Genomic DNA, 12,995 nt, shown 5'->3' on the forward strand with positions numbered 1-12,995 from the left:
AAAAAAAAAAAAAGTGTACATGGGTCCAACAGGTAATGCCAAGCCCTGGGCCAGGTGTTGGTGATTTGAAGAGAATTAAAACAAACCCTCTGTGTAACGGAAGACAGACCAGAAATGCTGGTCACAAACCAGAAGCTGGAGGAGGAGTGTGGCGGGGACTGGAGCCAGGAGGAAGACCTACCACCCATCTGTCAGTCTGTCGTACTGTGGTGGCTTGCATGTTGTAATGATGCTGGAAACTATGCTGCCAGTATTTCAAATACCAGCAGGGTCACTGACGGTGGGCAGGCTTCAGCAGAGCTTCCAACTAAAACACTAGAAAGAAAGGCCAGGGTCAAGAGCAGATCGAAGTCACCAGAGCTTTTCATGCTGGGAGATGATGTTGTTAGGTGCCGTCAAGTCGTCTCTGACTCCAGAGACCCTGTGCACAGCAGAACAAAACACTGCCCGGTCCTGGGCCAGCCTCATGATCCTTGCTATACCTGAGCCCATCGTTGCAGCCACTGTGTCAGTCCATCTCCTTGAAGGCATTCCCCTTCTTTGTTGGCCCTCCATTTCAGCAAGCATGATGTCCTTCTCCAGGGAATGGTTCTTCCTGACAGCATGACCAAAGTAGGTGGAATAAAGTCTGGCCGTTCTCACTCCCAAGAACCATTCTGGCAGCACTTCCTCAGGACAGATCTATTAATCCTCTCAGCAGTCCATGGAAGATGAGGCACGCCTTTAAGGGCCTTGTGTGTTGTTCAGATGAGGGGAGATCACCCTTATCCTACAGGGCAGGCGATGGAGATGGGCCCCTTTGTGTTTCATGGGGTCTCTTTGGCAGCTGTGTGTTGAGTGTACACAGAGGAGACCACACTGTGGGTGGAGCAATCTGTTCAGGAGGCGGCTCAATGTCTGAGTGAAGGAGGAGGGTTTGCCGCGGCTGTGGCCCAGGGGTGAAGAGGAGATGCCCCGTCACCAGCAATTACCCTTCAGGGTAGGAGACAAAGAGACATTCTCATACCTGTGCTCAAGAGGGTCCTTGCAGCCTTGTTTATAATAAAGAAAAACTTGAGAAACAACTTGAATGCCATCAGTGTGGAAACAGACAAAAAGTGGTATATTCATACCAAGGAATTCAGATTAGCTGTTAAAAGTGTTGAAGTGGTTAGATGTCATATGTTAAATGGAAAGATGATATCTGTGATCTTTAGAGGAAAAAGCAAGATGCATAAGTGATAGCCCTTTTGGAAATTACAATGTACTTAAAAATAATGCCGTATATTGGTTATGGATACATGTCTTCACCTGTTACTGGTAGCTGCGACCAAGTGGGCCCCTGGCTCACAGTGACCTCGTGCAGAGCGGAATGAAATACTGCTGGTCCTGCGCTCACCCCACGGTCAGTTGCAGATCAGACCCTTGTGATCCATAGCTACTCACTGACTTGATTTTTGGGAATGGATCACCAGGCCTCTCTCCCTGATTGTTCTTACTCTGGAAGCTCCTCTGAACCTGTTGAGATTCCCTGATGCAGGTGGTGGCTGCGCGGGAGGTGTGTTGGCTGGGAATCGAACCCAGGTCTGCAGTGTGGAAGGCAAGGGTTCCACCACCGCACCACCAGATAAATGCAGGGGCGGGAAGGCCATACCGAGAACTCGTACTTCTGCATCCCTTTAGAATAGTAGCATGGGGAGGAAGATGAAACTGGTGGTGATGGGAAGCAAGTGTGATGGAGTGTTTCCAGCTGTCAGTTCTGGATGATGGGATCATGAGTGTGAATCAGTCTGTATTTTTCTGTATTTAAATTATTTTCTCAAATTAAGAATGCAGAAAGAGAGTGAACAAGACGGGAATGACTAGATGTGGGGTGAATGAGAGGGAAGGGACTTCTGGTTTCTGACTTGAGACACTAGGCAGGTGGTGGTGGTGTTCACTGAGACAGTTACTATCAGAGAAGAACGGGGGCTGAGGGGCAACAGCAGTGGCATAAGTCGGTGGGGCTGACTGGGAAGCTGGGAGTTCTAAGTCGGAATTATGCTTGGGATTGTCCCACTGGAAACTCGCAGGAAGTGGACAACCTCATTGTACCACCTGCACTGGAATCAGCTGTACAGTTTACATACAGCATGTGCTGGAGTTAGTTGTATGGTTTACATACATGTGTGCACTGGAGTTAGCTGTACGGTTTACATATAGTATGTGCATGGAGTTAGCTATATGCTTTACATGCAGCATGTCCACTGGAGTTAGCTCTACAGTTTACATATAATTTGTGTCCCAGAGTTAGCTGTACAATTTACATGCAGTGTGTGCATGGAGTTAGCTGTGAACTTTGCATGCAGTGTGTGCACTGGAGTTAGCTGTGCGGTCTACATACAACGTGTGCACTGGAGTTAGCGGTGTGGTCTACATACCATGTACGCATGGAGTTAGCTGTGCGGTCTACATACAACGTGTGCACTGGAGTTAGCGGTGTGGTCTACATACCATGTACGCATGGAGTTAGCTGTGCGGTCTACATACTGCATGTGCACTGGAGTTAGCTGTACAGTCTACATACCATGTGTGCACTGGAGTTAGCTGTGTGGTCTACGTACAGTGTGTGCACTATAGTTAACTGTGCAGTCTATATACTGCATGTACATGGAGTTAGCTGTGCGGTCTATGTACTGCGTGTGCACTGGAGTTAGCTGTGCGGTCTATGTACTGTGTGTGCACTGGAGTTAGCTGTGCAATTTACATACAGTGTGTGCACTGGAGTTGGCTGTGCAGTTTACGTACAGCATGTACACTGGAGGTAGCTGTGCAGTTTAGATACAGTGTGTGCAGTGGAGTTAGCTGTGCAATTTATATACAGCATGTGCACTAGAGTTAGCTGTACAGTTTACGTGCAGTGTGTGCATGGAGTTAGCTGGGCAATTTACATACAGTGTGTGCACTGGAGTTAGCTGTGCAGTTTACATGCAGTGTGTGCTGGTGAGTGATCTTATGATTTCCAAATCTGTGATAAATCTGAACGATGATGAGATTGTTGCTTGATTTCTTTGTTTGATTGTAGGAGAAAATAGAAAAGTTGAGACAACTTTTATCAATAGATGAAGCCAGAGGAAGCGTGGAGGACAAGAAGGTGTGTCTTCGTGCCCAAGTGTACCTGGATCAGGGCTGGGTGTGCCTTCAGATGATTCTGCCAGAATGGTCTGAAATCATGAAGTTTTCATGTCATTGCAATCTTATCATTGCCCCGCACCACTGGGCTTATCATTTGAAATGCCAACAGGACCAGTGTTTAAAACTTGGTTAGGTGTTTAAATGTAGTTAGACTTCCTTCTCATAAAGCAACTAGAAGGAGCCCTGGTGGCTCAGTGCTTAAACATTCAGCTTCTGACCCCAAAGTTGGTGGTTTGAACCCACCCAGCAGCTCTGTAGGAGAAAAGACCCGGTGATGTGGTCCCATAAAGATTATAGCCTAGACAGCCCTATGGGCCAGTTCTCCTCTGTCCCGTGGGGTCGCTATGATTGGGAATGGAGTCAGCAGCACCTAACAACATCAGCAGACCAGCTGGAGCAGCAGGTAGTAATGGAAGTTCTCTGTGGCTCATTCCCAGGAGCCCCTGGCAAACCCCAGAGTGCTGGCAGGCCTGCTGAGTCAGAGTCACATCTCTGACCGTGTTCCAGGGCGGGCTACGTTCCTGCACAAAGCGTCCAGTCGAGTGCTTGTTACCTCCCCTGTGCGGACCTAGTGGTGTGTGGGGCCTTCTGGAGCCCGCAGAATCAGTCCCACAGGCAGCTCGTGGAAGCTGTCCTATTTAACTGAGCGCATGTTGGGGCCTCTGGCTGACAGCTTGAGTAACGATATGGTGGTGTTTGTCAGCATATGCCTGCTCTGCTCAGAGCGGGGGCAGCTGGATTCAGAGGCTGCAGAGTTGCAGGACCACAGGGCTGACCAGTCAGGTGCTGACCTTGAGTCCTCTCCAAAGTCAGAGAGAATAACTTAGGGCCTTTCAGTGGCCTTGTGGTTTTTCTCTGTGTGGCTTTTCTCTTTACTTATTAGTTCATTTGTTCATTTTGATTCATTTGTCATTTCTTTTGATTTGCTCTGTCCACATGGTAGGAAAACAGCCCTGGCCTTTCCTTTGTGAAAGGTGGACTAAAGGGGACACCAGAAATGAGATGGGTGAGGAGATGTTTTTCTGCCAAGCCACCTGAAAAGTTACTGCTTGTTTTTTTCTCTTTTTAGATGCAAGAGGCTTGGAAGAGAAGTCTTGTGAGTTTTAGCCCTGTAGTCATTTTTGACCCCCTGAAATAGCAAAGGTCCCTGGGTGTCACAATGGTTTATGCTTGGCCACTAATTGAAATGTTAGTCGTCCAGAGCCTCTTAGTAGAGCTGTGGAAGAAAGGTCTGGTGATCTACTTCTGTAAGGTTCCAGCCACCAACCACCTTACGAAGCACAGTTCTACTCTCACGCACGTGGGGTCTCTGTGAGTTGGAGTGGACTCTTCCGCAGCGGGTTGAAATAACAAAACCAAACGTCACACTGACCTCTGTGTTTACCTTTTTGAAGTCAACCGTGCATCCTGACAATAGCAAACTGATCCCTGCTCCTTTTCGACCTGCAGGTGAGTTGGGTTTTTTTTTTTTGTTCCTAGAGGGATTTCTGGGAGGGAGCTCTGGTAGCATAGTGGCTAAGGCACTTGACTGCTAACCAGAAGGCTGGCGGTTCAAACCCACCAGCCACTCCTCGGAAGGAAGGTTGGGCAATCCTACTTCCGTAGTGATACTGCCTCGGAAACCCAAGGAGGGGTCGCTATGAGTCAGGGCTGACTCGACGACACATAACAACAACAACAACAGAGGGATTTCTGGTGGCAACTCTGGAAATCGTAGCTTAAAAGGAATGTTTGAAGGGTCTGTGGTTGATGGTGGAGAGGAGCAGGCTCAGGGGCCGGATCTGTGTCCAGTCCCGCAGAAAGATCTCGGGCTTTGGGGGTGAGGAGACAAGACTGGGCTGCACCTGCCCTGGCCCTTCCTGCCCAGTGAGCATAGCTGAGTATCTCAGTGATGGTTTCAGAATGTATAACTCATAAGTAAAGATAGCATTCTACTCCCACTCTCATCGTCACCGTGTCTAACTAAAAGAGAAGAGACTTCAAGATCAAATAGGGCCCTTCTACTCTAAAATTCTATGTGTATATTTTAAGTAGAACACCAGAAACAACATAAATAGCTAACAATTCAGACTCTGGTTAAATAATTCATAAAAAGAATAAAGTAAGTCTTATGTGCTAATAAGAAGGATGGATCTCCAGGAATTAGTGTTAAGGGGGGAAAAGCAAAGTGTAAAATGGTGTCATGACCCTGTTTGTATAAATAAGGGCTGTGGAGGGCGGGGGCATGGGAGGGAGGGATGTGTACATGCTGATAAACCAAACCCACTACCGTCAGGTGGATTCCAACACATGGTGTCACCATGTGTATCAGCGCACAACTGTGCCCTGTAGGGTTTTAATGGCTGATTTTTCAGAAGTAGGTTGTCAGGCCTCTCTTCTGAGGTATCTCTGGGCAGAGTTGAGCCTCCAGCCTTTTGGTTGGCAGACAAGCATGCTAACCTTTGCAGCCCCTAGGAATTCATATATCCTGAGAGTTCTATTGAATGAGTCATCTGGAGGGATGAACAAGAAACCGTCCCCAGTGCTTACCTTTGGTGGAGGGACCGGGAAGGCTGGAGGGGGTCTCTGATGTCTCTCTGCTGCGACTTTCATTCCATGGCATACGCACCTGTTTATCAATTTACTTGGAAAAAATAAGAGTGAAACTTCCTCAGAGGCCTGTGATTTCAGGAGGCCAGTGCAGGGTTTCCAGGCGCCATGCCCCCTTCCCATCCACTCTCCGCCTCAGCCGCTGTGCTCACTGACAGCTCTTCTCTTCTCTGCAGCTTTCCTGCCTTTCACAGGGCCCATGGTGAGTAAGCTCCCACTCTCCAGTAAGAAATGGGGGCTTAGGAAGACGTCCACCCAGCTTCTAACTTCAGCTGGTGTCCCTCCTGTTGACACCCCTCCCACCTGTGACCCTGTCGTTCATATGTGCCCGCCCCCAAAACGCATACCTATCCCGTCAGAATGCCTCTTGAAGGCTCATAGTGTCCCAGGTAATTGTTGGTTTGACACCTCCTGTGTGCAGAGAGCTATGGAGGAGATCAGTAAGACAGTCCCATAGGCCCTAGGTGGTGATCTGTTACCTTCTGGCCCAAGTCCTGCCCCGGCCAGGCCCTCCCCTGGGACCGGAATTGCCTGCTAAGGCCATCCACCTTGGCTCTCCTGAGGTGCTTTTGCCCATGTCTCCCATCCCTCCTTCCACACCCGCTCTGCAGCCGCGTCCCGCTGCAAGCACACACTTCTGAGCTGCCCTGCCGACTGCAGGTCTTGGGGACAGGTGACCACAGAGCACGACTTCAGTGCCCCTGTCCATGCTCCTGAGCACCAGCCTGGCCACTGACCAATGGCCCCTGTGTCCTCCACTCTGCTATCCTTGTCCCAGCTCCTGGGGGCTCAGCTGCACGTCTGCCCTGGGAGGTTCTGGGCTCCTGCAGGCTCTACCCACCCCCCCAAAAAAACCCATAATTATATCTGTTTTACTTTCTTCTTAAAAGGTTTTTTTTTCGATGATGCCATCAAAAGGGATAAAGTCCACGATTTTGCCTCAGGTAGCCATTGTTTCTATTTTGTGATTTCTAAACCCTGTCATGCTCAGAACCAAAATTTGTTCTGTTTGCCTGTATCTTCCGACAGTTTTCGCTTTATACCTATACCACGGCCTTCAACATTATCAATGGGAACACGAGTTCCGTGAGTATTAGCGACCCACAGGGCCTGCAGCTTTAGTATTGCTCTTTCCCTTTTTGCATTATCCTTGCTGGGTAGAAGTGTGTATTTGCTAACATGGTCTTTTCTTTTTCCTCAGCAACATCGCCCACAAGAGAGTCTACTCCTAGGGGCGGGAGTAGTTGTGGCTTCAACCTTTATTGGAGTAGGTATTTAAAAGAATCCATGAACCTCTTGCATTTGGAATCAAAAAAAGGTTTATTCTGATAACGAATTGATGTTCCAGCTTAAATGATTTAGAACGTATGAATAAGACATGAAGAAGATAAAAGTTTTGTATAATTCTAGCAGGAGTCCCTGGGTAATAGGGGCAGTTCACGTGCTTGGCCACCAACCAAAAGTTTACAGGTTCAAGTCCTCCCAAAGACACCTCAGAGGAAAGACTGTGGTCTGGTCTCCTAGTGCTGCTCTGACGGGAATACACCACAAATGGGACGGCTTTAACAAACAGGAGTTTATTCTCTTACAGTTCAGGTGGCTAGAAGTCCAAGGTCAAAGTGCCAGGCTCTCGGGGCAGTGTGAAAGCCCCTCAACCTTGGGCTTCAGCTCTGCCTCTTGCTTCTGGCCCACTGAAGCTAGAGGCATCTCTTCACCCAGGCAGCTACTGACTGCTGAGGCTAACAAGCCCAAGGTCGGCAGAGCATGGCATGCTGCTGAAAAACGACACAGCTAACATGCAAAGTTCAAGCATGCCATAAGCTGGAGACCATTCCCAAAGCTGTTTCTTACATACGGGAAGCAGACCACATACCCAAAGCAGCTACTCAGCTGCTCCAATAGATTCCACCATGCAGTTAGGTACCAGTATCACCATGGGGAATAACTCCGTTCAGCTGCCCAGCCACTCAGCCAGGCCCAGCCAAGTGGACACACAAGCATAACCACCACCGACTGGATGATCTTCCAGAAAGTCAGCTGTTGAAAACCTTACAGAGCACAGTCCTTCTCTGACACACATCGGGGCACCAGGAGTCGGAATCAACAGGTGTTATAATCCTGCCACTCTGGATTAATAATCATGTTAACCTGCTAAATTCCTGCACATAGACTCAAGTAAAAGTTAATTTAAAAAATCAATTTATGCCACACAAACATGTTTTACCCATTGTTCTCTGATCAATTCTGCCTCATAGCAACTGTGAAGGACAGAGTAGAATTGCCCCATAGGATTTCTAAGGCTGTAAACCTTTATAGAAGTAGACTGCCACATCTTTCTCCCACAGAGGTTCAAACCACTGACCTTTTGGTTATCAGCCGAGTACTTAACCACTGTGTCATCAAGGCTCCTTTTAACTTGTTACACAGGTTGTGTATTGCTTTGGTTCTCAGGACATGGTTATGGTTACAGGTGTCAACATTGATGTCAGGCAAACCTGGTGAGAGTCCTGGCTCTGACCCATAAGGACTCTGTAACTCTGAGTTTTGGTTTACCCCTCTGGTAAGCAGGGAGCATGACAATACAATACCTATCTTGCTTTACAAAAACTAAAATGAAAAAACACATGGAAAGCCTTGGCACGTTGCCTGACCTGTAATAGGAACCAGGTAAAGGTTAGCTCTCTGCTGTTGAGTCTGCCTCACTGATTTTTGTTCTCCTGTAATACTGGTTTTCTCTCTTATTTTTTAGATAATTCCTCAGTTGGCACAAATGAAGTGTTCCCTGGATAACTATCGTGTTCGGTTTTTGGTCAGCAGAGCCCTTCCGGTCCTCTTCCTCGGTGAGCGGGAAGGGCTGGGGCTTGTCTCTGTCCCTCCTGGTCCTCTTCCTTGGTGAGAGGGAAGGGCTACGACTTGTCTCTGTGGCCTTCAAGCCCTCGGCCATCACCAGAGCCTCCTGGTCCCTCGTCCACGATGTGGCCGCTGACAGCCACTTCTTGCAGCCTGCCAGCTCCCCCAGGCCCGAATTCGGTCTCGGGTCTGGGAGACAGCCCTTCCCTGCAGATGCCCCTGTTCTTAGTTATCAGTGTTGCTGCGACAGGAACGTACCAGTGGGTGGCTTTGATTTTCTCAGCTGGGGAGACTAGAAGTCCGAGTTCAGGGCACCCACTCTATGGATGAACACCCTCTCTCTGTCGACTCTGGCAGAAGGTTCTTGTCTCAGTTTCTTGGTGTTTCTTGGAGGTCTCTGCTTGACATCTGTCTTGGCCCCATTTGTGCCACTTCTGTGCCTGATCTCCCACAAAAGCATTTCCTTCCTAATGAAGAAGGGGACATCCACTGAATCCAGTAAAGAGATCCCAATGTCCAGGCTTCCTTGAAGGAGGATGGAGTCCATTGGGTCGGGCCTGGCCCAAACGAGGGGCATGGTGGTCATCACGGTGCTGCTGTCGGTTGCCGTGTTCATCCTGGGTGTGGGTTTCATCATTGCCCTGGCACTGGGTGCCCCAAAGTAAAGAGGCCAGCACTGGTCAGCGAGCTCCTCCAGGAAGTCCTGGGCACTGTCAGTTTCCCTAGTCCACGGCTTTGTTTTTAGCTCCTGCTTCCTCTTCTGAAAATACCACCCCTCCCAGTCTTCAGCCACCAGCATTCAAGTCCTTCAGCCCCTTCCTCTCCCCTTCCTTGCCGCCTTTCCACTGGAGCCCTTTCCTCTCTCCAGCTCTTCTTGTCCCTAATGCCTTACCTTTCCCACAGCATTCCCTATTATCCCCCTCACCCAACTGTCAGAGTTTACTTTCCTTCCTTTCCACCATTCACACCCCCCACACACAAGTTATGCCTCCCTCAGTGAACTCAGTCCCTATAATAAAATCCGGTGCCCCCTCAAAAAAAAAAAGTGTCTAGGTTTAAGACACACCCTACACCGATACAGTCCATTAACATAACAAAGGAAGCCCTATTCCCAAAGGTGCTTACATCCATGGGTGTAGGGGTTAGGATTTGCAACACATATTTTTAGGGGACACAGTTCAGTTCGTAACGTCTTTTAATTGTCACAGGATGAATACAAGCCTGGAAAACCCAAATTCCTTTTTAAAGACTGCACAAGTTCTCTACCACATTATTTCACTTACCCCTGACAATGACTTACGGGTAGGTGGTATCAGTGCCATGTACAGATGAGACGGAGGCACAGGGAGGTTAAGTAACATTCTCAGGGTCACACAGCAAGCAAAGGGTGACACTGGGATTCCAGCCTGGCAGTGTGACTCCAGAGACTGTAACAGATAAACTGTTTAAGTTTACCAGTTGGCACATTGACTAGCTCCTGCTCCACACTGGGATTCACAGCAGTTTGGAGAGTTTGCAGAGTGATGCCTATGGTGGTTAAGGTTACATGTCAGCGTGGCTGGGCCTGTGTGGTAGTTAAGGTCGTGTGTCAATGTGGCTGGGCCTGTGTGGTAAAGGTTTTGTGTCATTGTGGCTGACCCTGGTTTTGAGTGGTGGGGCAGCTGGATGTAGTCACTCCCCGTGATGAGACTAGTAATCACTTTCATGGTGGAATTTACCGTGAGGAGCTGAGTAGCTGCCTTAGGGATGTGGTCTGCTTCCAGTATATGAGGAGAAGTTTTGAGAAAGGTCTCTGCAGCTTTTTGGCACACTTGGACCCTGCGTGTAGCCGAGTCTTCGTTTAGCAGCCTGCCATGTTTCCTGGCAATCTTGGGACTGTCTCTGGACTTGAACTAATGGCCTGCTGTGCGGTTTGGTAGTATTGGGACTGTGCCATTTCACTTGTCAACTTTGGGCTTGTCAGCCTCAGCAGCCAGCAGCTGTCTGAGTAAAGAGACACCTCCAGCTCCAGTGGGCCAGGAGCAAGAAGCAGAGCTGAAGCCCAAGGTCGAGGGGCTTTCACCCATCCCCTAGAGCTTGGCACTTTGAACTCTGGACTTCTAGCCTCCCGAACTGTAAGAGAGTAAACTGTTGTTTATTGAAGCTGCCACCTGTGGTCTCTCAGAGCAGTACAAGAGAACCCAAACAATGTCAGTGGTGAAATTGCATTACAGAAACCAGGTCAAATCAGATTAAGCAAAGAAGGGGGTGTGTCTCAAGGATCTTGGGGTTCTCCCTGCAGTCCTATCAGAGGAAGGCTGTGCCTCAGAGGGCGGAACCTGGTGCTGGGACTTAGTTGGGATCCAAGAATGAGTAGCTAGCAGTTCTGCCGCCAGTCGTACCCCCCACTACACACAAGGGAGCTTGGCTGGCCCAGCTGATGCCAGGGAACACCTGAGGATTGGTGGGAGACGTGTCAGCAAGAGACTTGAAGTGCGCAGACCCTTAGATGGTGAACTGAAACTCATGGCCCCTGTGTGTTCTCATCTGACCCCAGCCCATGTCAGCGGGGTGAACGTCCTAGCATCCCGAAGTTTGGAGCCCGCACGAGGCATCAGGGTCATGGACAAGGAAGGCAACGTCATAGGCTATTCCAGAAGAGCCGGGGAAAAGGTAAGGAGACATGACAGAGCTGCAGCTGCTTTCCTTTGGGCAAAGAGTTGAATTTTCTCTTAGAGAACCGCTAACAAGTCCATGTCTCCCTTCACCCTTCCCGCTTCCTGTCCTTCCTTGTCATGCTGAGAGGGATTTTGCATTTTGCACCCTCTGTGTGAAAGAGGGGCACCCAATAGCTGCTCGGCTCTTATCCCACCGGGAGGTCTTGTTCCCCAAGCCCAGTACCCGGCCTCCCCAGGTGAGCTGACTGGGGTCCCCTTGGGTGGCCACTCCCCTCCCAGCCTGCTCTGCACTCATTGCACACTCCACTTCTTCCATTCCATGGAACAGGTTTTCAAATCAGCCATTTTTTTTTTTTTAAATTGTAAAACAAGATACATAAGAAAACGTTCACTATTTCAACACCTCAACTACTAACCGGGAAGTTAGGGGTTTAAACCCAGCCAGCCGCTCTGTGGAAGACAGGCCTGATGACCTGTTTCTGTGAAGACTACAGCCCATAAAACCATTGGAGGTTCTGCTTTGTGACACGTGGAGCCACACGAGTCAGAGTTGACAGCAGCCAGCATCTGGTTTCTCTTCCGGTTACATGTACAACTCAGTGACGTTGATTACATTCATCACATTGTACACCCATCACCACGCTCCATTTCCAAATTTCTCCATCTCCCCAGATCTTCATCTTTAAGGATCAGTTTGCTGCCCAGATGGCCTTAAGAAATCTCACGCTCAGACCTAAAATTTCTATAATAACTTTTGCTCTTCTGGTTTGTTCTTTTGCTCAGTTCAACACACTGGTTCTGTGTGCCTTCATTCATAAGAACCTGAGTGGTGTCTGGTAGTTTCATTTTGGGTGGGGGCTTTGTAAATAATATTTTTTGAGCAGGTGAGGTCTTTTCCAGCCTGTCTGAAATGACTATAGCTGAAGGAGTGCAACATGACGCACATGGTTGGAAACTGCATGGACAGCAGCGTGGAAGAGCCTGGAATGCAAAGTGGAGGTAGTAGCTGGCTTAGCAGTGCCCGCATCCAAGGCGACTCCCTTAACCAGCTGGACAGCCTTCTCCTGCCAGCACAGTGGTGGAAGGGGAAGCCAGAGATGATGGTTGTTCATTCATTCAGTAACTACTCAGTTATTGGGCTCGTGAAGCATGTTACTTTAAGTCCTATCAGTGATTTACAAAGCTCGACTATAAACCATCAGATACATTCATCAGTAGTAGTAGTAGGATGTCTGCAGATATTGGCCATCTTCCTAATGAATTGCAATAGGAATGCAGTGATTGTAAATTTCAGGAGAAACTGGTGCCGGAAAGAAGAATGGTATTTCTAGTCTTTTAAATGAAGGTTCATGTGCCTAAAGAAGACACCTAAAAAGACTTTTTTTAAAAGCTATGGTATAGTTTGTTTCAACTTATTAAACCAGAATATAACCAGATAGCTGCTTTCTTTGGAAAAAATCAGAAGTCTATATACGCAGAGTTGGCTTGATGGACCAAAATGTATTTTAGCAAAAAATATACATACCACACCTAACAAAACTGTCTGTGTACATAGTAGATATGAATTAACTTTGCTAGATGACTGGACATGTTGAAAAATCAAAACAGTTGTGAAACAGTCGAATGCACAAGACTGTTAATCTGAAGAAGACTTGGAATTGTTACATTTTTACCTGTACAAGAACATGTGATTCATGTCTTCCGTTTTCACCTGTGTGTATATATATATGTGTGTGTGTATATATA

General features: G+C 48.3%; 1 protein-coding gene across 1 annotated transcript in view; it reads left to right on the plus strand.

The window, feature by feature from the left end:
* The window catches only part of SFXN4 (sideroflexin 4), a 24,661-nt gene that overhangs the window by 2,080 nt on the left and 9,586 nt on the right, over positions 1-12,995 (plus strand). Inside the window, exons 4-12 of the mRNA XM_042780413.1 lie at positions 3,044-3,112; positions 4,223-4,249; positions 4,548-4,602; positions 5,919-5,944; positions 6,633-6,686; positions 6,772-6,828; positions 6,944-7,009; positions 8,492-8,582; positions 11,129-11,244. Coding sequence (XP_042636347.1) covers positions 3,044-3,112; positions 4,223-4,249; positions 4,548-4,602; positions 5,919-5,944; positions 6,633-6,686; positions 6,772-6,828; positions 6,944-7,009; positions 8,492-8,582; positions 11,129-11,244 — 561 coding nt within the window. The remainder of the gene's footprint in view (positions 1-3,043; positions 3,113-4,222; positions 4,250-4,547; positions 4,603-5,918; positions 5,945-6,632; positions 6,687-6,771; positions 6,829-6,943; positions 7,010-8,491; positions 8,583-11,128; positions 11,245-12,995) is intronic.

This window comes from Orycteropus afer, unplaced genomic scaffold (genome assembly GCF_000298275.1).
Source record: "Orycteropus afer afer isolate SDZICR_OR568_19922 unplaced genomic scaffold, OryAfe1.0 scaffold00038, whole genome shotgun sequence".
Classification (NCBI taxonomy): domain Eukaryota; kingdom Metazoa; phylum Chordata; class Mammalia; order Tubulidentata; family Orycteropodidae; genus Orycteropus; species Orycteropus afer.